The sequence below is a fragment of the Phyllopteryx taeniolatus genome, chromosome 16 (genome assembly GCF_024500385.1).
Source record: "Phyllopteryx taeniolatus isolate TA_2022b chromosome 16, UOR_Ptae_1.2, whole genome shotgun sequence".
In the NCBI taxonomy this organism is placed as follows: Eukaryota; Metazoa; Chordata; class Actinopteri; order Syngnathiformes; family Syngnathidae; genus Phyllopteryx; species Phyllopteryx taeniolatus.
In genome coordinates this window covers 10,162,942-10,189,398 of record NC_084517.1, presented here as the reverse complement: position 1 = coordinate 10,189,398, position 26,457 = coordinate 10,162,942, and the positions used below count along the sequence as shown (strand labels likewise).

The following is a 26,457-nucleotide window of genomic DNA, read 5'->3' as shown; positions in this document are numbered from 1 at the left end:
TCAATGAATGTGGTTACCATGAAACATAACTGTAAAGACACAATAAACCAGTCTTGTTCCTTTTAATAGGTCAATGTTTCCTCGTCCCGATAACATGCACGAGTGCGTTGGGGCGGAAGACCTCTTCACATGAAATAGCAACGGGTCTAAATGGCTGTTCGCCCTCCCCAACCCAAATATTACGACGTCATTCGTATTTGATCAAGAGCTTTACGACCAGCAAGGTGGCCACTCGACGACAGGAAGCTCAGTGACGAGGTTGGAAATATTGACGATGGACTGAACTATGGTATGTGCAAAATGTGATAATGTTGTTTTTGTGTCAATAGTGCAGAATGGTGAAGGATGTAATAAAGCCAGAAGTGGCAAAAGTACTCACACTCTGTACTTGAGCAGAAGTTCAGTTACTTCTGGAAGAAAAAGACATTCTGGTAAAAGCAGAAGTTATGATTCAATTCATTACTTAGGTAAAATACAAACAAGTGCAGACTGAAATGTATTGCCACAAAGTAAAAGTTACAAATGAATTTACTACCATTTAAATACCAGTTTTGATAACTTGGCACAAAGAAAAAAAGCTTTGCTGCAAGCTAAATTCTAACAGGATAATCAGAACCGAAATGACAGGTTCTGCATAAGAAAAACAAACAAACAAAAACATAGCAAAAATTGCTAAATTAGCAATAGCTAATGATAACAACTGAAAATTCAGATTTTCAGATTAGACAGAGCATTTTTGAACCTTCGAGGCTGGTGCATTTTAGGCCGGCAAAAAACAAAACATTTGCCGCGATTCATTATTGTAACCGACAACATGATGAAACATTTTCTTAAATATGGGCATGAATTTGGCGTCCCCAAATCTCTTGCATATCATGTTTGCTGCTGTCCTTGTTTTTCCACCTTATAGCTCCAAGATCTCAACTTTGGTATATTTTGAAAAAGTATCAAATAGAAAGTACAAATATCTGTTTGCAAATTTAGTGAAGTAAAAGCAAAACATCGTTGGAAAAATAAATAGTCAAGTAAAGTACAGATAACAGAAAAATCTGAGTAAGGATAGTAAACAAGTATTTGTACTTTGTACTTTTATACTTCCCACCACTGAATAAAGCACATAACTTTAACTCCCTTGAATTAAAGAAAGACAAGAGATTTTCAAGCAAATGTATGAAGTGGAAATTTCACAAATGGCTAATGCTTCCATTTGAGTGGCATTTGGACGATAGTGCAGTTATGAATCCCTATTAACACAATATTGCTCGTACTGTTAACAATGAAATTCAAAATGATTACTCCATTTTCGGTTGTTAATATGAGTGTGAATGTTTTGTCTGTGTGTTTATTTTGCTTAAGTCCATTCCATTGGACGGGTTGCCAGTCAAACGCAGGGCACATCTTGACCAACAACCATTCACGCAAAACTATTGACAATCTAGAGTCTTTAAATAACCAAACATGCATGTTTTTAGAATGGGGGAGGAAGCTGGAGAACGTGGAGAAAACCCACACAAGCACAGGGAGAACATGGAAACTCCACACGGGAAGGCCAGAGCTGAGATTTGAACACTGAATCTTAGAACTGCGATGCACTAGTTCAACGTGATGATCAAAATACCAAAATAAGAAAGCACATTAGGCTGGATGTGCGCCAATAAAGAATGTGGTGCCCTGTAAAGTGGAAAACACAACATAGCAATTTTTAACAAGTATCGGCAAGCATGTACTTATGGCCCAATTGTTTACTGAGCAGATCGGGAAGGAAAAACAACATTCTTAACACACCCCGCACAGGGTAATTAGGCAGGATAATCTTTCAGAGGCATCAGAGAATTGGGCTTTGGCTGACTTTGATCAGAGGGGATGGAAATTCTTCAAATGATCGATTATCGGTATGTGTGTCAAAGACAAAGGTGGGTTATTCCCAGATGTTCTGTTATGGCTCTGACGTGTCTATTTCACAGGATCTGTGCATAAAAGACGCTCAAATTACAATTCCATTTTCTTGATCGAATTACATTGCTTATTGTTATTATTATTTTTTTGACATGATATTGTATGTTTACTATACATAAGTCTTCTGAAAGTGATTGGTGGTGACAGTGGTCCATAAACTGTTTGGTCTTTTACAGGCTTAATCCACCCTACTTTTATAGCATACGCTGTTTATCAGCTCCACACCAGCCCTGTCTTTATAGCCTGCCATCACCTTTGTCCCTCTCACCATACAAGCCTTCTGCTTGGAGCAAAAATACTTTCAGAAACTGTAAGTAAGTCTGATGTAAGTCTACTTATATATACACAATTCAGTCCAATAATGAAACTACTGTTGTCCGATAACGATAAAACTACTAGATCATTAATGATTAATACCCTTATGGAATTCTGAGAAGATTTCCATGTCAGTAAGTTCTTTCAGTCAAATATAAATGAGCTGGTAACAGAAACTTGCAGTGTTGGCCCCAACGAAGTGTGGGAATCTTTATCATCGTGCCTGCGTTGGTCTGACTGGTGTTGGGACTGTCGCCTATACAGTTGTTCATTAACACACAGAGGGAGGACTGATAGAGCAGCCACACACCAAGCTGGAGGATTATTGCTTTCAAGCTTTCACTGGAGAAGCAACAGGCGGGGAGGCAGTCTTCCGCATTGTCTTTACTGCAATTTAGTCAAGGGTCAAAATCCCAGGAAAAAGTTGGGATTTTTTTTCTCATTTGAATGCTGGATTGCGAATTAAGGGACAGACTGAAATCTGGAATAAATCAATCTGAGGAGCCACTTAAACCTGAAATGAACTGCAGCTGATTATTTTTTTTTTTTTGAGATGTAGGAACTGTGGGCAAGACGAAAAAAAAAAGACTATAGTGAGGATCAAGATGAGTGGCTTCAGCAGTTTACCTTACCTGGGAGTGTTGGTCATAGCTGTGATCGGCAACAAGTTGCTGGATGACTGCCTGTCTTCCAAACCTAGATTCACCATGAACGTCGTGCTGCTGGAAGACAACACGTACGCGTGGAGTCGGCCCTTCGTGCAGGCTGCAGTGGAGCGAGCCATCGAAGAGGACAGGAAGGAGAACATTAAACATAGTATGGATTGAATCTTTATATATGTTTGTGCTCATAACTGCTTACATTGTTGCTGTACAATGAGAAGCGTAATCATCCAAATTTTGCAAAAAATGCTATTCGTTGTACAAAGATACTGTCTGTAAAAGTAAAAATGTAAGTTAAAAAAAAGTGGAAATGAAGCTCATAACTGATGGTCAAACAGAACCATGGTGATTGCATGAGTTTTATATTTTATTCCTTTTTTCTCTTTCTCTTTCTGAACGACTGCTTTAATCAAATCAAATACCACGACTGGAGTCAATAGTAATGGTAGCATCTAGAAAACCCTGAAACAGGGAACCACACAGACTGAAGCTTGGTCATTTTCCATAAAATGTCCCCTGACATATTTTAGAATGCTAAAATGTAATTATTATTGTTATCCAGGAATCCTCAAATTTTAACAAAATAAAAACAACTGAAGAAAATAGTAAAGTAGGTTATTATTTCTTGATTAAGATGCCAAATTATAGTTTGCAGAATGATTTGTTTTAGTGGTCGAATGTTATGATTGATTAATTTCAAAATTAGATATAAAAATGTGAATTCTGTTTTTTACTTGCAAACTAAATAATAATACATATTTTGTTTTGAACAGGCTTTTGAAAGTTTTGTAATTTTACCAACATGTGCTCTTATTAGTTTGGGAAGAACTGTTTTCTGTATATATCTGTTTTTGTCAATATCAAATGAGTGCTGCGCATGCAACAGCCAGGAGAGAGACTTTTAAATAGACGGGGGGGATTCAAACTGTAAAAATAACACAGAGAAGACCACTTATACGATACTGAATGCTCATAGGGCTGAATGAATATAAACATATGGCAAGAAAAGTACATTTTTCATGGGTGCAACCTGCATACTCAGCTCTGCTGCTCATCCTACAAAGGCATCTTTCTAACAAATGTGCCACCTTTTAAAAGGGTAGTAAACAGACTTTCAGATTTATTGTCAAGAACCACCATTAAAACAAAGAACTAATCAAACACATTTTTTTTGTGCTATGCTTATTTGAATTTAAAATGTTTAAAAACAATATGTAGAAGAACCCTTTCAATCTCATTCTATTCTATTCTATTCTAGAAAATTCGTCGCAGTAGTCCCGCACGCTTTACATTGAACTCCCTACTTTTGTCCTGTTTAGTTGCAGGTTGTCAGTGTTTGAGCTGAGAGTATTTTAAATGTCTTCTTATTAAATGACAAATGGCGGGTGAATTCTGGAAAGCAAGCAAGCAACCGTATTTCTGCTTAGAAGACTTTAGGATTCAAGATTATAACGAGAATGCCCTATACTGAATAAGAGTAAAATATTTTTGGCTGCAGAATGGGTTGGCTTGTGAAAATGGTTATACACACATACATTACAGGACAATAAATACAAAAGATGTCTTGATTGTAAAATAAAAACAAAAAAAATTAAATTAAATAAAAAAAGTATGGTTTATCGATGTTTTGGCATGCTTTATCCAATTTTTCTTTGCTTGGATTGTCTTTATACATTTTATGTCTAACATCTAAAATTATTAACAAGTATTTCATTGACTCGTTTTGATGTATTTTTATTTACTTGCTGACTCACTAAACTGACTAAACTCACTAAATTTGCTTGCTCTAATGCCTCATGTAGAAATACTTTTTATCGCCTTTTGGTGATGAAAAAGTCACTCGTTTTCATGCTGAAACAATGAAACATTTTCATAGAATTAATAATCCACACCCCTCCTGGAAGCTGTCACCTTATCATGGTGGAGGGGTTTGTGTGTTCCAATGATCATAGGAGCTAAGTTGTCTGGGGCTTCACGCCCCTGGCAGGGTCACCCATGACAAACAGGTCCTAGGTGAGGGACCAGACAAAGCACAGCTAAAAGACCCATATAATGAAAACTATTAATGGATCTAGGTTTCCTTTACCTCGACGCGGGCCCCCCTCTGGATCAGACCTGGAGGTGGGGCTCGAAGGCGAGCGCCTGGTGGCACACGTGGGTCGCGGCCGGGCACAGCCCGAAAGGATAACGTTGGTCCCCATTCCCATGGGCTCACCACCTGTGGGAGGGGCCACAGGGGTTGGGTGCAGTGCAAGCTGGGCGATGGCTGAAGGCCGGGACCGTGGCGATCCGATCCCCGGCTACAGAAACTGGCTCTAGGGACGTGGAATGTCACCTCTCTGGCAAGGAAGTGTGAGGTTGAGAAGTTCCGACGAGATATAGTCGGACACGCCTCCACACACAGCTTGGGCTCTGGTACCAGTTCTCTCGAGAGGGGTTGGACTCTCTTCCACTCTGGACTTGCCCACAGTGAGAGGCGCCGAGCAGGTGTGGGTATACTTATTGCCCCCTGGCTCGGCGCCTGTACGTTGGGGTTCACCCCTGTGGAGGAGAGGGTAGCCTCCCTCCGCCTTCGGGTGAGGGGACGGATCCTGACCGTTGTTTGTGCCTATGCACCAAACAGCAGTTCGGAGTACCCAATACCTAATACCTCCATTGCTGAGGCGCCCGACCGGAGCTGTGACAGTAAGGTGGCCGGTACCTGTCGTGGCGGCAATCACCGAACCCGTTGGTGGACACCAATGGTGAGGGATGCCGTGAAGCTGAAGAAGGAGTCCTATCCAGCCTTTTTGGCCTGTGGGACTCCTGAGGCAGCTGATGGGTACCGGCTGGCCATGCGGAATCCAGCTTTTGTGGTCGCTGAAGCAAAAACTCGGGCATGGGAGGAGTTTGGTGAGGCCATGGAGAAAGACTTCTGGACGGCTTCGAGGAAATTCTGGTCCACCATCCTGCGTCTCAGGAGGGGGAAGCAGTGCACCATCAACACTGTGTATAGTGGGGATGGGGCGCTGCTGACCTCGACTCGGGACGTTGTGAGCCGGTGGGGAGAATACTTCGAAGACCTCCTCAATTCCACCGACACCTCCTATCTCTGGGGTTGAGGTCACCGTGGTGGTTAAAAAGGCCCCGGGAGTGGGTGAGATTCACCCAGAGTTCCTAAAGGCTCTGGATGTTGTGGGGCTTTCCTGGTTGACACGCCTCTGCAACATCGCATGGACATCGGGGACAATGCCTCTGGATTGGGAGACTGGGGTGGTGGTCCCCATTTTTAAGAAGGGGGACCAGAGGGTGTGTTCCAACTACAGGGCGATCACACTCCTCAGCCTCCCTGGTAAGGTCTATTCAGGGGTGCTGGAGAGGAGGGTCCATCGGGAAGCCGCATCTCATATTGAGGAGCAGCAGTGTGGTTTTCGTCCTGGCCGTGGAACAGTGGACCAGCTCTACACCCTCGGCAGGGTACTCGAGGGTGCATGGGAGTTCACCAAACCAGTCTACATGTGTTTTGTGGACTTGGAGAAGGCGTTCGACCGTCTCCCTCGGGGAGTCCTGTGGGGGGTGCTTCGGGAGTATGAGGTACCGAAACCCCTGATACGGGCTGTTCGGTCCCTGTACGACCGGAGTCAGAGTTTGGTCCGCATATCCGGCAGTAAGTCGGACTCGTTTCCGGTGAGTGTTGGACTTCGCCAAGGCTCCCATTTGTCACCAATTCTGTTCATAACTCTTATGGACAGAATTTCAAGGCGCAGCCGAGGCATAGAGGGGGTCCGGTTTGGTGGCCTTAGAATTGCATCTCTGCTTTTTGCTTATGATGTGGTTGTGTTTGCTTCATCAAGCCGTGATCTCCAACTCTCACTGGAGCAGTTCGCAGGTGCGTGTGAAGCGGCTGGGATGAGAATCAGCACCTCCAAATCTGAGACCATGGTCCTCAGTTGGAAAAGGGTGGCGTGGCCTCTCCAGGTCGGAGATAAAATCCTGCTCCAAGTGGAGGAGTTCAAGTATCTTGGGGTCTTGTTCACGAGTGAGGGAAGAATGGAACGGGAGATCGACAGGCGGATCGGTGCTGCGTCTGCAGTAATGCGGACTTAGTATCGGTCCATTGTGGTAAAGAAGGAGCTAAGCCGAAAGGCGAAGATCTCAATTTACCGGTCGATCTACGTTCCTACCCTCACCTCTGGTCACGAGCAGTGGGTTGTGACCGAAAGAATAAGATCCCGGATACAAGCGGCCGAAATGAGTTTCTTCCGCAGGGTGTCCGGGCTCTCCCTTAGAGATAGGACACACTGGAGAGACTACGTCCTTCGTGTGGCCTGGGAACGCCTTGGGATCCGCCCGGAAGAGCTGGATGAAGTGGCCTGGGGAGAGGGAAGTCCCTGTTAAAGCTACTGCCCCCGCGACCCGACCTCGTATAAGCGTTAGAAAATGGATGGATGGATAATCCACAGCTTTGCTCTCATCACATCACAATTTATTAATTGGAGCCGTTATGTTTTGAAATGGCCGGCACGGTGGACGACTGGTTAGAGCGTCTGCCTCACAGTTCTGAGGGCCGGGGTTCAATCCCAGGCCCCGCCTGTGTGGTGTTTGCATGTTCTCCCCGTGCCTGTGTGGGCTTTCTCCTGGCACTCCAGTTTCCTCTCACATCCCAAAAACATGTAGGTTAATTGATGACCCTAAATTGCCCGTATGTGTGAATGTGAGTGCGAATGGTTGTTTGTTTAAATATGCCCTGCAATTGGCTGGCAACCTTTTCAGGGTGTACCACGCCTTTCGCCCGAAGATAGCTGTGATAGGCTCCAGCACGCCCGCGACCCTTGTGAGGATAAGCGGCTCAGAAAATGAATGGATGGATGGATGTTTTGAAATGCTTCACGAGACAGATCAAAGGCAAACAAATATTTAATCTAATCTTAGCTACCAAAAGACATAAATGTTATATCTTCATATAATGATAAGTGTTATCTTCCATGGCTCCAGATTTAAGCTTCACTTTGACGGCCAACTTCCAAGGCTTCAACACCACCCTGTACAACCGGCAGGGCTGTGGAAGCAGCACCTGTGAGGGCGTCACCATACTCAAGATGCTGCATGTGAGTGGGCACCAACACACTTTTTTTAAGGTTACATTGTGGCAAAGAAATTGGCTTATAATTGTATTGTATAATTGTAATACACCAGAATTAGTTGAAAACTGATGTTTTATGGTTACTGTACTTGAAAAAAGCTTCACTTTTGTCACATAATGGAATCTTTCGACATGAGTAATGAGTAAATGGAACTCTGAAATATAATTGTGGAAAATAATGGTGTTTTGGTGCAAAATATAGCACAGTGTGTCCAAGGCATGTCTGCATTTTTCTTTTAATCTTTTCAAATTGAGAGGACTATTTCCCCTTGAAATATGAATCTTCCTTGCAAAATTAGAGATCAGTAATCAATCATTTATTCATGGACATGGATGCTGCATGGTATTTTTCTCTGGGCCAGGTTTATGCACAGGCTGAACCCCAGGGCCAAATAGAGTGAATAACTATAGGCTCCAAAATATAAAATACAAAGCAACTTATTTGATCGATTGCACAGGTTTTTTTTTAAATTGAATTGTACTTAATTAGTCTGAAAAGCATTGTTTATTTACTCCAAATAATGCATCTTTGCTCATCTATCTATGCCAGTGATGAATAGTGACAGACAGAACAACAAAATGCTCTTCCACTTGATGGTAGAAGGCAAAGTTAACCTGTGTATTCACCTTTTGTCAATCATAGAGCAGAATAATAGCTTCGTGTTCTACAAACTACTTACTAAACAAGCCCAGATTTCACAGTGAGGATTGGTTAATTTGTGAGTAAATTGAGACCAGATCATCATTATTTCAGTCGAAATACTTGACACTTTTATTTGGTGACGTGCCGTTTTTCTAATGTAAAATATGTGCATTGGCTCAATGAAGGTTGGGAAACACTGGCTTAGAAGTCCCAGCCCACTTTAATCCAACTCTGAACCTTCTCCAGAATAAAGGTGAAGTTGGATGTGTTATGCTGGGTCCTTCCTGCACGTATGCTACCTTCCAATTAGTGGAGTGAGTATGACGCTACTGTTATTGTTCTTCATGTCATAGCTGACTGATCTGACTTTCCATCCCTGGTGCTTCAGTGATGAAATTGGCCTGACCCTGAGCATTCCGATCATTTCTGCCGGGAGCTTCGGCCTCTCTTGTGACTACAAGCCCAAACTGACTCGGATCTTGCCGCCGGCACGCAAGATCTCGTACATGTTCTCCCACTTTCTGATGGAGAAGTTTCTATTCAAGGATAAGTGGGAGCATGTTTATGTGTACAAGAAGTCGATCTATAACGCGACCGAGGACTGCTTCTGGTGAGTGACCGTGACATACTGCAGCGACTCGGCTCTCTATTGTGAGTCAGTGTTCTCATCCCCTTGCTTTCGTTACAGGTACACCAATGCACTGGAAGCACCTTCATCCAACTTTGCCACAAAGATAAAGAGAGAGATGCTACGTTCTGAGGACGAACTAAAGAAAGCTCTCACTTCTAAGAAAAGACACAGTAACAGTGGGTAACTTTATACCTTTTAACAGCAGTCCTACCAGCCTTGGTTGTAGAGTTACTGAATGTGCTCATGATAACACAATCGCAATAAATATCAGTTCTCACGCTTGGCTTCACTTTGTGAATATGTATGAAACTGTCGCGCATGCTGGTGCTGATATTCAACTACAGTAGAGAAGCATCCAGTACAGTGTAAACCACCGCCAAGGTTGAACCGTCAAGAAAAGTGAAAAAGAAAAAGCGGCATTTATGTTTGTTTGTTGCAGCACATTACGTAGAGCGGCAGTTTCTGCAATCAGCAGCGTGTGTGCCAACAACAACGAGGCGGTAGATGGCTGTGAAAGGCCTTTATTTAACTTCCGGTACAACAGCAATGTTTTGTCAGTAAAACACAAAATAAACTACAACAGTAAACACTTGGTATACGGAGGAGGATGTAACATGATGGGAATGAAGACTGTACGAAAATAAATTGTGCCGGCACACTTGATAACATGAATGTCCCGTGCCATGCCGCCACAATGATTCATGCTAATGTGTTGTTTGGATTTGGATAATCGTACTAGCTAATAAATAAATCCTGTAAAATACTGCACAGCATGTTCTTTGCTCTATCGATATAAATGATTTCTCCATCTCAGTTTTCATCATTTGTGGCCGTCCCGATGACGTTATTTCACTAGAGGCCAAAGTGGGCCCACTTCATCAGGATATCATGTTCATTCTCGTGGACATTTACAAGTAAGTGTTCACATTTCACTTTCCACCACAAAATTTCTCAACGCAACTACGGTATATTGATGAATTGGAATTACAGTAATGCCTTTTTCTCTCTTCCAGTCCGGAGTATTATGTCAACACTACATCCAGTCAGGGCATGCAGAAAGTCCTGGTCATCACTCTGCCACGGAGGAACTATGACTATTTACCCTATAACGACACAGTGAGCTGCATTTAAACACCCTCATAATAAATGAATGTAGGGAAACTGTTGTAGTTAACTCTTTTTGTCTTTCAATGCCAGATCAATGACTATGTGGCTGGCTATCATGACGGTGCTCTACTGTTCGGTAAAGTGCTGAGGGACAGGATGTTGAGTCAGCAGAGTAACTATGGTAACCGAGGAGCTCAGGAAGTCCCACTGAGTGACAACCCATTTGGGAATGTCTCCTTCAACGGTATGTATGAACGTTAACTTTGACAGTGAAAAGTCTGAGATTGGTGAAACACCAAATCTGTGTAACTGCCAAAAATATTGTCCGGGACTTCATTCATTGGCTGGGCCAGTGATTCTCAAAGTGTGATACGCAGGCTTCCTCTAGCGGTATCCAAAATGTTCACATTTTGCACTACAGTGGCTTAAACTTTTTTTTTTTTTTAATTCCACTACAATACATTTGTTAATTATAGCTGAGTTGTATTTAACTTCATCCATCCATCCATTTTCTGAGCCGCTTACCCTCACAAGGGTCGCAGGAGTGCTGGAGCCTATCCCAGCTATCATCGGGCAGGAGGCGGGGTACACCCTGAACTGGTTGCCAGCCAATCGCAGGGCACATACAAACAAACAACCATTCACACTCACATTCACACCTATGGGCAATTTAGAGGCTTCACCTATTATGCATGTTTTTGGGATGTGGGAAGAAAACGGAGTGCCCGGAGAAAACCCACGCAGGCACGGGAAGAACATGCAAACTCCACACAGGCGGGGGCGGGGATTCAACCCCGGACCTCAGAACTGTGAGGTAGACGCTCTAACCAGTCGTCCACCGTGCAGCTTGTATTTAACGTTTCAGTAAAATATATTTTTTTATTTAATGTTTTAGTACTGTTTATTTCCATAAATATATTTAGGTATTTCTTTTGTTCAGTATATTTGAAGTGAATCATTTAAGTCACTATATTTATTTGCCTAAATTAAAGTGTAGTGTTCAAACTTTCCATGATGTTAAAGTAGTTTACAATAATAGTAAATATACTTTTTAGGAATAAAAACTGCCTCGTTTTTGATGAACACTTGAGCCTACTCCACTACTGTATTTTTTTGTTTGTTTCATTATGCTGGTACTGAGAGAGTTAAGTATTTTTTGAGGCACTACTTGGTCTTCAAATGTCGAGAACCACTGGGCTAGGCTATATAATAGTGAGCACGTCTGCCTCACACGCAAGAAGTCCTGGTTGGAATGTGTGTGTGGTGTTTGCATGTTCGCTCCATGCTTGTTTGCTTGGATTTCCTCTGGGTACCTCCTCCCACATTCCAATAACATGCTTCATAGGTTAATTGAAGACTCTAAATTGTGCAAAGGTGAGAATATGAGCGTGAATAATATTTGCCTATATCTATGTACCCAGTGATTTACTGGGAACCAGTCCTGGGTGTCCACCGCAACCCACAATGCCAATGAGAATAAGCAGTACAAAAATGGACAAATGAATGGATGGAAAAAAATTGGTGTGTGTTTGCTGCTTGCAGGTATGGGAGGCCACTATGTGCTGGACGAGTATGGTGACAGAGACGTTAACTTCTCGATGATTTACACATCGACAGTTACCGGCAAGGTGAGATAATACCTTTCGGCATTTATGAGAATCATCATGGGAATATGAAGGAGAGATGTTATTTTTAGCATTTCTCCTGCAGTATGAGACTCTGTTAGTATTTGACACATCAAGGAATGAAACCATAGATGTGGCCCGTAACCCTGATCTGCCATGGAAAGGAAATCACCTGCCCAAAGATGTACCAGAAAGTTTAGAAGGTAGTGCGCGCACACACACTCACACACTCACAATCGCGCACACACACACACCTATATACACGCGCACACAAAAGTTCGATCTATCTAATGTAGCTATCAGTCAACATAGCAAAACAAATAATTTGTTTCTCATAAGCAGATATGCATGCATTGCACAATACTCTAAACCTAATTTCAAAGAGGGACAGTCCTTTTCTAAACTGTCCTTGTATATGTCATATCATATCATCAAAACTACTTGACTCTTGACAATGAGTTCAAATGCCTCAATGAACCTGAATATGCTTAAAATGTGGTTGTTTTCACAACAGTAATGTTGTTGTTTTTTTAAATTCACTAGCATTATAATAAATATCCGGGTTATTCTCATTCATTTCTGTACATTTCTGCTTTTAACTAAATCAATTAATTGACTTACTTCAGACCTCATTATTTTCCAACCTTGTGGAGATTATGACATTTTCAAATGTGTGTGTGTGCTCGTAGACTTGAACTTGCAGGATGTGATTGTGATCGTTCTGAGCCTCAGTGTTGTCGTGGTGACCGCCATCGCTCTCATCTTCTACAAGTAGGACGCAGTGTGCGTGTGTGTGTGTGTGTGTGTGTGTGCGTGTGTGTCTAAGCTCACTTAAGTATCCAACACATGCTAGGCAGAACAGAAAAGAACATCAAATGCAGAAAAAGTGGTCTCACATCAACCCTCACCTGATTGGTCCGCTGGACGAAAAGGAGGTCTCCCTAAAGGTAAAAGTCCTCCTCATGATCGAAGATTAGAAGGGCGTGAGAGTGATTAGTTGGTATTTATTACAATAATGGCACAAAGCCACGTTGGTGTATTTATTTATCCATGTTTGTTTGCATGGAAAAGATCGATGACGATAAAAGGAAGGACAGCACGTACTTCACACATCGAGGCCGCTACGACAAAAAGGTGCCCAAAAAACCAAACTTGTCATACATAAAGAATGAAAAGAAAAAGCCCAACATGTTCACACCTTTAGACTCTTGTGTCTTTAGCCAGTTATCTTGAAAGAGCTGAGACAGACCGATGGAAACTTCACAGAGGACCAGAAGATTGAGCTCAACACTGTAAGACATCGCATGTACTGTATATTTACTACTTGCCATTAGTTTAGGTACATCTGCACAATTTGATAACATCTATTTGACACTTTCAGACTACTGGATTACATTAACAATATGTTTATCATTGTGGTTGTAGTTTGCAGTGAAGAACTTTAATGCAAGATAGCTGACAGCACTTTTAACAATGCAGGACAAGAGGGACAACATACTGTACTGAGTGCAGTTCTACACTAGTGCAAGTACAACTACAATAATAAACATACAGGACTGCTCATGTTAAATTAATACAAGATCTGAATTGTCTATCAAAACTGAGCATCAAACTTGTATATATAATATTTTTAAAGGGAACATTTTTAATACAGTGCTTGAAGTAGATATCCTTAGAGTGTGCAAGTATTTGAAGTTTTCTGTTTGCAAATTTCGAGGAAAAATTTTGACGTTGTTTTGGGGTTGTAACTTCAATCTGTTTTTGTTTCAAGCTGCTGCGGATCGATTACTACAACCTGACAAAGTTCTATGGCACAGTGAAGTTTGAGTATGGTGTGTTTGGAGTGTTTGAGCTATGTCAGAGAGGCTCCCTCAGGGTGAGAAAATCATTACATACACACAAACGCACAATCAATCCTCAGTTTTTTTTTTGTTTTTTTTTTCTCTGTAGCCCATTATCCTTATCAAGCCTTCTTTTTAATTTTTATTTGTGAATTATCTTTTGGATCAGACCCAAATGTGGTTCCAAACTTACAAACATACTGTTTGTATGCTTGACAATCAATAGCATTATACTCTGAAAGAGACCAATTAAAAACTGACCTGGGGACCTCTTTTTACTGTTTTCCGCAGAATTAAAAGTCTTGTCTTGTTCTTCAAATTCAATAAAACAACTCTAAATTAATGCTAATTTGGAGAACCACATTAAAAGCCGAGTTGAAGGATTTTAACGTGGTATAAAGGCTTTTAATGAAGCTACACAGACCAAAGTTGACTGATCATCAAAGACATAACTGAACAGAATGCCTTGGCAAGTGGCGACCTGGTTTATTGTCCATCCATCCATCCATTTTCTACCGCTTATCCGAGGTCGGGTTGCGGAGGCAGTAGCTTTAGCAGGGACGCCCAGACTTCCCTCTCCCCAGCCACAACATCCAGCTCTTCGAGGGGGATCCCGATGCGTTCCCAGGCCAGCCGAAGGATGTAGTCTCTCCAGGTTGTCCTGGGTCGTCCCCGGGGTCTCCTCCCGGTGGGACGTGCCCGGAACACCTCACCAGGGAGGCGTCCAGGAGGCATCCGAATCAGATGCTCCAGCCACCTCATCTGGCTCCTCTCGATGTGGAGGAGCAGCGGCTCTACTCTGAGATCCTCCCGGATGACCGAGCTTCTCACCGTATCTCTAAGGGAGAGCCCGGAGACCCTGCGGTGGAAACTCATTTCGGCCGCTTTCGGTAAATTGAGAGCTTTGCCTTTCGGTTTAGCTCCTTCCTTCCACAACGGATCGATACAAAGTCCACATCACTGCAGACGCGACACCGATCCGCCTGTCGATCTCCCGTTGCATTCTTCCCTCACTTGTGAACAAGACCCAAAGATACTTGAACTCCTCCACTTGGGGCAGGATCTCATCCCCGACCTGGAGAGGGCACGCCACCCTTTTCCGACTGAGGACCATGATCTCAGATTTGGAGGGGCTGATTCTCATCCCAGCCGCTTCACACTCAGCTGCGAACTGCTCCAGTGAGAGTTGGAGGTCACGGCTTGATGAAGCCAACAGAACCACATCATCTGCAAAAAGCAGAGATGAAATACTGAGGCCACCAAACCGGACCCCTTCTACTCCTTTGCTGCGCCTTGAAATTGTGTCCATAAAAGTTATGAACAGAATCGGTGACAAGGGGAAGCCTTGTCGGAGTCCAACCCTCACCAGAAACGAGTCCGACTTACTGCCGGATATGTGGACCAAACTCTGACTCCGGTCGTGCAGTGACCGAACAGCCCATATCAGGGGGTTCTGTACCCCATACTCCCAAAGCACCCCCCACAGGACCCCCCGAGGGACCCGGTCGAACGCCTTCTCCATGTCCACAAAACACATGTAGACTGGTTGGGCAAACTCTCATGCACCCTTGAGGACCCTGCCAAGGGTGTAGAGCTGGTCCACTGTTCCACGGCCAGGATGAAAATCACACTGCTCCTCCTGAATCTGAGATTCAACTTCCCAGGAGAGCATGCCTCAGAGAACCCAGACTCTGCTCCCTCATGGGAAGGCGTGTCGGTGGAATTGAGGAGGTCTTCGACGTATTCTCCCCACCGGATCACAAAGTCCAGAGTTGAGGTCAGCAGCGCCTCATCCCCACTATACACAGTGTTGATGGTGCACTGCTTCCCCCTCCTGAGACGCCGGATGGTGGACCAGAATTTCCTCGAAGCCGTCCGGAAGTCTTTCTCCATGGCCTCACCGAACTCACCCATGCCCGAGTTTTTGCTTCAGCGACCACCAAAGATGCATTCCGCTTGGCCAGCTGGTACCCACCAGCTGCCTCAGGAGTCCCACAGGCCAAAAAGGCCCGATAGGAGTCCTTCTTCAGCTTGACGGCATCCCTCACCATTGGTGTCCACCAACGGATTGCCGCCACGACAGGCACCAACCACCTTACGGCCACAGCACCGGTCGGCCGCCTAAGCAATGGAGGCGCGGAACATGGTCCACTCGGACCCCGAAACATGAGCAAAGTTCTGTCGGAGGTGGGAGTTGAAACTCCTTCTGACAGGGGATTCTGCCAGACGTTCCCAGCAGACCCTCACAATACGTGTGGGCCTGCCAGGTCGGACCCCACCATCGGTGCCAACTTACATGATCAGTTGACAGCTCGGGTTCTGATCGGTCCCCCGCCTCCCCCGGAACATGAGCAAAGTTCTGTCGGAGGTGGGAGATTAAACTCCTTCTGAAAGGGGATTCCGCTAGACGTTCCCAGCAGACCCTCACAATAGTCTTGCCACGTCGGACCGGCATCTTCCCCCATCATCGGAGCCAACTCACCACCAGGTGGTGATCAGTTGACAGCTACTCCCCTCTCTTCACCCGAGTGTCCAAGACAAGACAAGTCCGATGACACGACCACAAAGTCAATCAGCGAACTGCGACCTAGGGTGTCCTGGTGCCAAGTGCACGTGTCGACACCCTTATGCTTGAACATGGTGTTCGTTATGGACAATCCCTGATGAGCACAGTCCAATAACAGAACACCGCTGATCGGCGGGCCGTTCCTCCCAATCATGCCCTTCCAGGTCTCACTGTCATTGCCCACGTGAGCATTGAAGTCCCCCAGCAGAACGATGGAGTCCCCAGCGAGAGCGCTCTCCAGCACCCCCTCCAAGGACTCCAAAAAGGGTGGCTACTCTGAACTGCTGTTTGGTGCATAGGCACAAACAACAGTCAGGACCCGTCCCCCCACCCGAAGGCGGAGGGAGGCTATCCTCTCATCCACCGGGGTAAACCCCAACGTACATGGGCCTCTCACCGTGGGCAACTATAGAGTGGAAGAGAGTCCAACCCCTCTCGAGGGGACTGATACCAGAGTCCAAGCTGCGCGTTGAGGCGAGTCCGACTATATCTAGTCGGAACTTCTCGACCTCACACACCAGCTCGGGCTCCTTCCCTGCCAGAGAGGTGAGAGGTGGGGGCAGCCGTGGCCCAATGGTTAAGATCATCGCCTGCCACAGTGGGGGACTTAGGTTCAAGTCCCCGACTGGACCATCCGCCAACATCCCCCAGACTCACGGCTGTGGTGTCCTTGAGCAAGACACTGATACCCCGAAATGCTCCCCGGGCGCTTCAGCTGCCCCCTGCTCCAGTGTGTTCAACTAACATGTGTATGTGTTCACTGTGATGGGTTAAATGCAGAGAACAAATTTCGTGTGCATGCATGCATGTTCATGACAATAAAAAAAAGGTGATTCCACTTCCCTCGAGCCAGTTTCTGTATCGGATCGCCAAGGTCCCCGCCATCGGCCACCACCCAGCTCGCACTGCATCCGACCCATATGGCCCATCCCACAGGTGGTGAGCCCAAGGGGGACCCACCTTACCCTTTCGGGCTGTGCCCGGCCGGGCCCCATGGGTGCAGGCCCGGCCACCAGGCGCTTGCCTTTGAGCCCCACCTCCAGGCCTGGCTCCAGAGGGGGGCCCAGGTGAACCGCGTCCAGGCAAGGGAAACCCGAGTCCATATTTTGTCGTCATCATAAGGGGTCTTTGAGCCGTGCTTTGTCTGGTCCCTCACCTAGGACCTGTTTGCCATGGGTGACCCTGCCAGGGGCATAAATCCTAGGATCATTGGGACACATAAACCCTTCCACTGCGATAAGGTGACGGCTCAAGGAGGGGCTGATTTATTGTAATAAGGACAAAGCAAAGCATGGTTGATAAGTGTAATGCAGATGTAACTTATTGCACAATTATATTGTTTATGACAGTTGATAGCCTCCTTGTTGCATTGCACACAATCCCTTTATTGTTGATTTGTTATGGCTGACACACTTTAAAGAACACTAAAAGGCTTGTCGGTGTCGTCAAGCAATAACTGGAACGACCTGCCTGTTCGGGGACATTTTGGACATTAACGACGATTACAGTAATTTCCACAAGGCTGGGCTTATCGAGAATGATCTGTCTGTGATAACCATATCCCTTATTGTTTTTTTCTTGAATGTATTCCTAAAGTACACACACACACACACACACACACGCACACGCACGCGCACACTCTTGAATCTGCTCTTTTGTTTATCCTTCCAGTACATTCTGAATGACAGAATTTCCTACCCAGATGAAACCTTCATGGACATGGAGTTCAAAATATCAGTCATGTATGATATAGCAAAGGTAATGTATTATGAATGTACAATGCGTTGCAGTATGATTATTCATATTTGATGTGAACTGAAAGACACATTGAGAACTAATCGGACCTCTTACCTCCCTGCGCCAGGGCATGTCATATCTCCACTCCAGTAACATTGAAGTCCACGGGCGCCTCAAGTCCACCAACTGTGTGGTTGACAACCGCATGGTGGTGAAGATCACCGACTTCGGCTGCCACACCATCCTGAGGCCATGCAGAGGCAAGTGATCTGAGCCATCAAAATCCAAGAGGAAGATAGTTGATCGTAATATTGTACTTAGAGCTCTTCTCTTCTACCGTCAGATGTATGGACAGCCCCGGAGCACCTCCGTAAAGATGGGGTATCTCAAAAAGGAGACGTCTACAGCTATGGCATTATCGCGCATGAAATCATTCTGAGGCGGGCACCATTCTATACGCAGTTCTGCTTGAGTCGTACAGGTATTCATCTGAAATACACCATATGGACAAAAGTCTTCGGACACCTCTTGATTGGTAAATGAATCAATTACTCAGGCTCAGGGACAAGACTGCACATCTTAATTCTCGCTTGCATGTTAAGTCTTCATCTTACCAAGACATTTTGGACAATTGAATGCTTCCACCTTTGCCGTAACAGTGTGACGCTCCCCCATTGCACAAAGCAAGGTCCATAAAGGCATGCTTGGGTGCATTTCTCATGGAAGACTTTGTACAGAACCCTGATCTCAACTCCATCAAACACCTTTGGGATGAACTTGAATATCAATGACCTCTGCACTCCCAAATGTTCTGATGAATTGACCAAAACATTGTCATAGACACACTCCAACATCCTGTTGACAATGTTCTTCCATTTTCACTTCTTGTAATAAGTGTAAAGATAATGTGACAATGACCACCGTGTTTACCTCAATGTTATCTCATCCATCAGAGAAGATGTACCGAGTGCAGCATCCCGATGGGATGGGTTTCTTTAGACCAGAACTCAACTTCGATGGCGTGTCAGAGAAGGATATTGAGGTGAGACATAAACTGATGTAAGAATGAGGAGCGTTACTCAGGTCAAGCTGATATGATCTAAATTCAAGTACGGAAAATAGTCCCTTATGCTGTCCGCATGTGTGTGTGTGTGTGTGTGTTACGCCAGTTGCACATGCTGATAAAGAACTGCTGGGATGAAGATCCAGAACGGAGGCCGGATTTTAAGAAAATCGAGTTAACTCTGGGTAAGATTTTCAGGTATGTCACCGTTCGCATGATTATGTTAAGTGACAAAGTGTTAAGTGTCAAACATCTCAACCTAAACAACTCTCAAAAGTTACAGATTTATTGGCTTTCAGGAGAAATTTCAGAATGAACCTAATCACCTTTACAGATTAAATTAATTTGACCATCTGTACATTTTTGAATGCACATGTCCATCTGTTCACTGGTTCCGTACTTTCTGTACAAATGGTGTTTGATCTGTGGATCGACCAATAAATTTCATGGTTCAATTATAATCGGCATTAAAATAGTCCTCTTCACCTTGCTGTCCACATTTTGATGATAAAAATAAGGAGTAGTCCACTGTGTGAGAAGGGAAGGGGAGCAGTTGAAACAATCATGATAGAATAAGCATTTGAATATGTTTTTAACGGTGTGAATTTTGATTAAAATGATAACAATTGCTTTAAATTGAAGAAAAATGATGAGATGTTTGGAGGCCCCTGGAAATCTCAGGGCCCAAGGCAACTGCTTATGTTTGCCTAATGGTAAGTACGCCCCTGGTTACTACTAGCCTTAGAGTGTCACAGTGTCATTAGTAGGTTACAACAGAGAGACTGGAACAGTCACAGAAAGATATAGGAAAAGAATTGGTTGATTCATAGTTTGAACACCTGTTGTGATTTTTTGCTGACAGCATGTAGTGCAAATAGTACTGAACCAGTGAACAGTTCACATTCAAAAATTTAGAGCTGGTCAAATTAAGTTCCCCTGTATTTTGGGTTCATCCTCACCCGAAAACCTAACTTTTTGTGAATAGTGCCTGTCAACCTTTTGCAATCCTTCTTTTGTACTGTACAGTGTAATCAATAATCAACATTTTTGGGGGGGTCACAGCAACCTGCACAATCAAGCCACGGAGACATACATGGACAACCTCATCCGTCGCCTCCAGATGTACTCCAGGACTTTGGAGCATCTGGTGGAGGAGAGAACGTCTTTGTACAAGGCTGAGAGGGACCGAGCAGACCTCCTTAACTTCATGCTACTTCCTGGGTGGGTTTATGTCAGACCTGTTCCTGGAGGGCTGGGAAATGTTTGACAGAAGGACCAATTTTTTGTGAGCCTCCACACCTCTTTCCTCAGCCCAGTGGTGCGTTCGCTGAAGGAGACGGGCAGAGTGGAGCCGGAGCTCTATGAAGAGGTGACGGTGTACTTCAGCGACATTGTGGGATTCACCACCCTGTGCCACTACAGCACCCCCATGGAAGTGGTCGACATGCTCAATGAGATCTACAAGAACTTTGACAGCGTCCTTGACCACCATGATGTCTACAAGGTGTCATTATTTCCCATCTTGAGTCTTCTAGAGAGATGTTTTTTTTTTGTCTTAATTTCATCTTGAATCGAGACACTGATCACATACTTGTTTTCAGGTTGAAACAATAGGAGATGCATACATGGTTGCGTCAGGTTTGCCTAAACGCAACGGTGACAGACATGCAGTGGACATCGCACACATGGCCCTGGACATCTTGTCATTTGTTGGGACGTTTGAGCTGCAGCACTTGCCTGACATTCCTTTGTGGATACGTATTGGTGTGCATTCAGGTAAAAGAAATAATACCGCAATAAGATTTTTTTAGGGATGTGACTCATGGACACATGCATAGATGTGCAGTATAGTGCAATGTTTCGCAACAACAATTGAGCCAAGGCACTGATTTTACCCTATGAAAATTTCACGGCACACAACCAAACAAAAATACCACAAAACTTACATGAAATCATGGTGAACCCATCTCGATTTTCTCATAAATTGACTTATTCATTGTGAAATCTCGGCGTGTTTAATTTAACACAAAGCTGATAAACGCGCATGAAGCCATGACTGATTCTGTGTGTCTGTCTGTCACTCTATGTCGCTGTCATAGATAGATGAGCAAAGATATATTTGTGAGGAATAAATAATAATTTTTTGGGGACAAATTAACTGGCTGACAGGGACCCTGGTTGGGAAGTGGAACCTCCAAAAGTTGAACACAGTCTGTTCCTTGACATTGGTTGACTTCTAAGTTGACTATAAAAAAAAAAATAAAAAAAAACATTGCGATGTGTCTCACAAGTATTCACAGAAGGGAAGTACAGTAAATTGTTTGTCGGGCCGGCAGCTCTCATTAGAAAAACAGAAATACAGTATAACAAAAAATAGAAATTAAAACAATTACAAGATTGTGGCTACATGCAATGTGATTTAGTATTTTCTTGGTAGAATGATTTTGTATATGTAATTGTGAATTTTGTGCTGAGCAGCCACTTGGCTATGTCACGTTGTTTCATTTCTGGTTCTACGGTTATCAACACACATTTCCTCTTTGCCGTGAATGGTACCGTTTCTATGGTGGCATCACTCACAAAAATAAAACAGACAAAACAAAATACATACACTTGTGGACTTAAGCCCTTACAGTAGATGTTTACTGAGCTGAAGATGTGCTGACATCTCTGTGACGTCACGCATGCCGACCTTTTTTCTTTTCTTTTTTTTGTGATTGTTGGTTGAGCTTTGCATTGTACAATTTTTGGGATGTTCAATTTGGAGGGTTCTGCTGTGCTGTATTTTTTTGTGCTCCTATTTTTAAAATACAAAGGTGCATTGTTATTTGACTTTGACTCTTAAGATTAAAATCGATCGTATTTCAAAGTATCGTATGGCAAAGAAAGTACATACTATTGTTCTACTTTTAGGGCTAACTCAGATTGTCACTACAGTGCTATCCTCAAAGATATTGCTTTTGTACCTTTGACTTTTCCACCTTCATTTATAGCATACAGTAGCAGTCCCTTTCTGGTCCTGGAAATGATACACAGTTACAACAGGATCCAATAATTAGACTAATTCCAGCAATTTGTGAACTCGAATTTACCTCACGTGAGTAGTAGCAGTGGGCTATCACAACCATTTAGCGTATGTACAGTATGGTTGTAATGCAACAGCTCCACACACAGAATGTTAGAAATGATGATGATGATGATGATGATGATGATGTCTATACCTCCAGCCACCACCATCAGCTTCTTGGTTCTAATGACCTTTTTCACAGCTGTCACATAGGGATTATCCATCCATCCATCCATCCATCCATCCATCCAGCCAGCCATCCTTCCATCCATTACTGCTTATCCTCACTAGGGTCACAGGCTGCTGGAGCCTATCCCAGCTATCTTCGGGCAGGAGGCGGGGTACACCCTGAACTGCCAGCCAATCGCAAGGCACATAGAAACAAACAACCTTTTCGCACTCACATTCACACCTATGGGCACATTTAAGGGTCTTCAATCAACATACCACGCATGTTTTGGGGATGTGGGAGGAAACCGGAGTGCCCGGAGAAAACCCACGCAGGCACGGGGAGAACATGCAAACTCCACATAGGCGGGGCCGGGATTTGAGCCCCGGTCCCCAGAACTGTGACGCAGATGTGCTAACCAGTCGTTCACTGTGCCGGAACATAGGGATTATGTTACATTTAATACTGTAGTTGTCTTCACCTTAGTTTTGGTATTTGCCTTAAGTTTTCATGTTTCTTAGATCATACAGTTAGGAATGGTTCTGACATACATTTTACTGATTGTACAAATATAAATTTGTATGTATTATTTATGTGCATTGATATCATTATTGCTTTGCTAAAACAACTAATTGCTTTATACCTGCACAGTACTGTAGTGTAAATAAAACAAAAAAAAAAACAACCACCTACTGATAATAGGTTTAGACCAATTAAAAGGTATAATGTCTTACTGTCCATGAAATAAGTTCAGAGTGTGGCTGTGTTTGTATAGGCCCCTGTGCTGCTGGAGTGGTGGGGAACAAGATGCCCCGCTACTGTCTGTTTGGAGATACAGTCAACACCACGTCACGAATGGAATCCACGGGCCTGCGTAAGAAGCCACAAACACACACACACACAGACACACACACACACAGCGACAGTAAAGTACATGCATACACACAATTGTCAAAGAGTTAAACGTGGGTTTGATGGGTCACCCCTGCGTCCCTTTTCCAGCTCTGAGAATCCATGTAAGTCAGTCCACCATCAACATCCTGCAGAGGACTGACTGTAAATTTGAGTACGAGCAGAGAGGAGAGACATACCTGAAGGTGAGCTCAATGGACTTTGACTTTGTAGTTGCTTCTTCGTCTAGACTTGAATTAGTACCGATAGTAATCCCTCTAGTGTTGGGTTTCCATTACTGGCTCATAGGGCAAAGGTAAAGAGATGACTTACTGGTTAACTGGAGTGACTGGAGGAAAATATAATCTACCCACGCCACCAACAGCGTGAGTAAATCTACTATACATTCCTTATCAGTACCTGGAAATACACTTACAGGCCACTTCTTTAGGTACACTTGCACTATCCAATGAGACACAATGCAAGAAATGTTGCATTGTAAGATAATATGAAGAAAAGCAAAGATCATGTTGCAAAATTTGGAATATTGACTGAGAGATATTAAGGTTTTGTTTTTATTTTTCACTGAAAGGTTCAGGCTGCATCATGCCAAGGGGCGTTTTGACATACTAAGAGGGGCAGAATATAGTGTTAGCATGTATAGTCGCGATTCGCTACGCACATATTCCATTTTTTAAATGTATCCTCTATTATTTGCTGCAAAATTCACCTAATTTCTGTTTTTGAACTCAGGCCACAGCCGTATCCAATATAAAAGTATTGCTTTTGTGCCTTCTTGTGGCATCTTGGTGCCAAGGAACTACAGTTTTGTGATTACTTAATTTCAAAAAGTATGACTTCAACCAAATCGCACAAGAATTAAAGCAATATTTCCCAAAGGAAATAATGTCAATCCAATCTGTTTCAAACTCACAAAAATATAAACAAAATCAATTTTAAAGCGAATAACTATAGCTTAACATGCAGAAAACAATGTAAAATAACTATAAATGACTAATGAATTGGATAAATTACTATTACACATAACTTACACCTTTTTTGAATACTCTTGATGGCGTATGAAAGGAGGAGAGAGGGTGGAGCAAACGTTATTGACTGGAACAGACTCCTCCATTTTTGTATTTTTCTACATGTTCTTTGTTGAATCCTATGGTATTTCTTGTCTTCTTTATCAAAGGCCTGGCACTTGGAACTTTCTTTGGACCTATGGTGGTTCATTGAACAGTTCCACCCAATAAATAAGACCAAGAAACATTTGAAATGCTTCCAATTAAAACATGGAGGGACGCTGACTCAAGAAATCACTGAATAAAGTTGCGCATGGACATGGGATGCTTTGTGCGTGGAAATGAGTGGCCAAGGCAGGTGGACAAGTTTGGTATGGATCATTTTCAACTGTACGAAAACCTAGCGGATGTACGAAAACTTGGTACAAAATCTCAGCGAAAAAAAAAGAATCGAAAACCGAATCATCCGAAAACTAGGGCATATGAAAAATGAGGTTCCACTGCATGTTCAAGTGAGTTGAGGAGCTTCATTTAGTGCTTTGCTGCCATCTCTTGGCATCTACAGGAAAATAATTGTGTCAATACCTCTCAGCCAGTGACAATCAAAACTGAGCATTAGCTTCCATTATCTCTTTATTGTTTGTTTTTTTGAGGAATATAAATGAACCTAATAATGTGGCCAATAAGTGAATACACAACACGGGACTTAAATGTCCAAACTGACATCCTTAGTATTCCCTCTATGTTTTTTCTCAGGGAGAACTTCCAGCGACTGCAGCAGGACCTGGCGGAGATGATCGTGTCCAGCTTGGAAAAGCGCGGAGAAGGCGGAGAGAGCTTCGAAAAGAGGAAAACGTTGTCCGCCAGACGCAGAGAAACCAACAGCAGCTTTCAGGGGGAAAGCCCACCAGAATACTTCCACCTGGCTGTCACTGATAACCCTAGTACTTATCTGTGATGACAGAGCACTGCCCCATGCAGTGTCAGCCATAATCCGCACCTGTTGGAATGAACACTGCTAGAATTGTTTGGACATAGCTGCAGTGACTCACGCAGGCATGTGGAAACTGAGACTCACAGCATGCTGAGGCAGTTTTTTTTTGCATCATGTTCATTCTTCATTTCCAACTGCCTGCAGCCCATCCTTCCTGCATCAACCTTTTAATAAGAGCAAGGAAGGCATTTAACGGCATCATATACAAACCGCCATTATTTAAAGAGCTCAGCCTAAAATGGGCATCCAAATCAAATAAGTGATATCTTATATATGATATGTTTTGTATTTGTTGTGTACCACATTGTTTTCACTCGTTGATTTCTTTTTTAGGGATTAGTGTCCAATATGCTTGACTAAAGTATTCCTCATGATTCACACACAGGTTGAGGGATACAAGTGCATATTTAACTAGTCACAGTCAAACAAACACTAACAATATATGAAAAACAAAAAAATAAAAAAATAAAAATAAATAAATGTAAAAAATGTAAAAAAAATTAAAAAAAGAGCAGTGAAGAAAAAACTAAGTGAGTGTTGAATCATGGATGTGAAGTCATCATCTTGAAACACGCAATGAAGTATTCAGTGCACTTTCTACATGTGGCGGTGGCCTCTTATCAGTGATGTTCTTATGTCAAATTGGTAAGGGACCAACCACTTAATTTACTCCATTTGCTTTGTTACAAATTGGAAACATGAGAAAAATCCATTGGGATTCATTAGGAAATGTCACAAATGAAATTAAATTCATCTACCGGGTAAAGCAATGTATAATTGAGTTGCTCTGATTCTTTTTTAAGGTCACGTCAAATGTTAGCATCGTCATTTGTTGCCGGGCAGAGTTGGTAGGGCTCAATCATGACGGCCCCTAAAACATTTTGGCATTGGCAGTCATCTGGACTCAACTGTTTGAACAGCAAACTGGAGAATGTGCCGTGAGCCACACTTACAAACTGAAGAGATCACCTTCTGGATGGCTTCAAATTGTGACAATTCATGTGACTGCCTCAGAATCCTGCAAAGGAAGAAGTCCGAAG

General features: G+C 43.4%; 1 protein-coding gene across 8 annotated transcripts; it reads left to right on the top strand.

The window, feature by feature from the left end:
• Positions 1 to 1,761: 1,761 nt before the first annotated feature.
• gucy2ca (guanylate cyclase 2Ca) lies at positions 1,762 to 26,446 on the top strand. 8 transcript variants are annotated; one of them, XM_061749484.1, is made up of 29 exons: positions 1,789 to 1,913; positions 2,133 to 2,266; positions 2,972 to 3,087; positions 7,908 to 8,020; positions 8,945 to 9,012; positions 9,087 to 9,308; positions 9,387 to 9,505; positions 10,144 to 10,243; positions 10,343 to 10,445; positions 10,527 to 10,680; positions 11,979 to 12,064; positions 12,147 to 12,264; positions 12,751 to 12,832; positions 12,915 to 13,008; positions 13,133 to 13,195; positions 13,282 to 13,353; positions 13,833 to 13,937; positions 18,140 to 18,226; positions 18,333 to 18,465; positions 18,549 to 18,686; positions 19,159 to 19,247; positions 19,375 to 19,466; positions 20,331 to 20,489; positions 20,580 to 20,772; positions 20,870 to 21,044; positions 23,280 to 23,378; positions 23,507 to 23,601; positions 23,705 to 23,781; positions 25,180 to 26,443. In XM_061749484.1, the coding sequence occupies exons 3-29, from the start codon at positions 2,979 to 2,981 to the stop codon at positions 25,379 to 25,381; spliced, it is 3,147 nt and encodes a 1,048-aa protein (XP_061605468.1). In that variant the 5' UTR covers positions 1,789 to 1,913; positions 2,133 to 2,266; positions 2,972 to 2,978; the 3' UTR covers positions 25,382 to 26,443. The 8 variants fall into 8 exon arrangements, with proteins under 8 accessions (XP_061605466.1, XP_061605465.1, XP_061605468.1 ...); XM_061749482.1 differs by lacking the exon at positions 2,133 to 2,266 and having other exon boundaries at positions 1,762 to 1,892; positions 25,180 to 26,444; XM_061749481.1 differs by lacking the exon at positions 2,133 to 2,266 and having other exon boundaries at positions 1,784 to 1,913; positions 25,180 to 26,444.
• Positions 26,447 to 26,457: the final 11 nt, after the last annotated feature.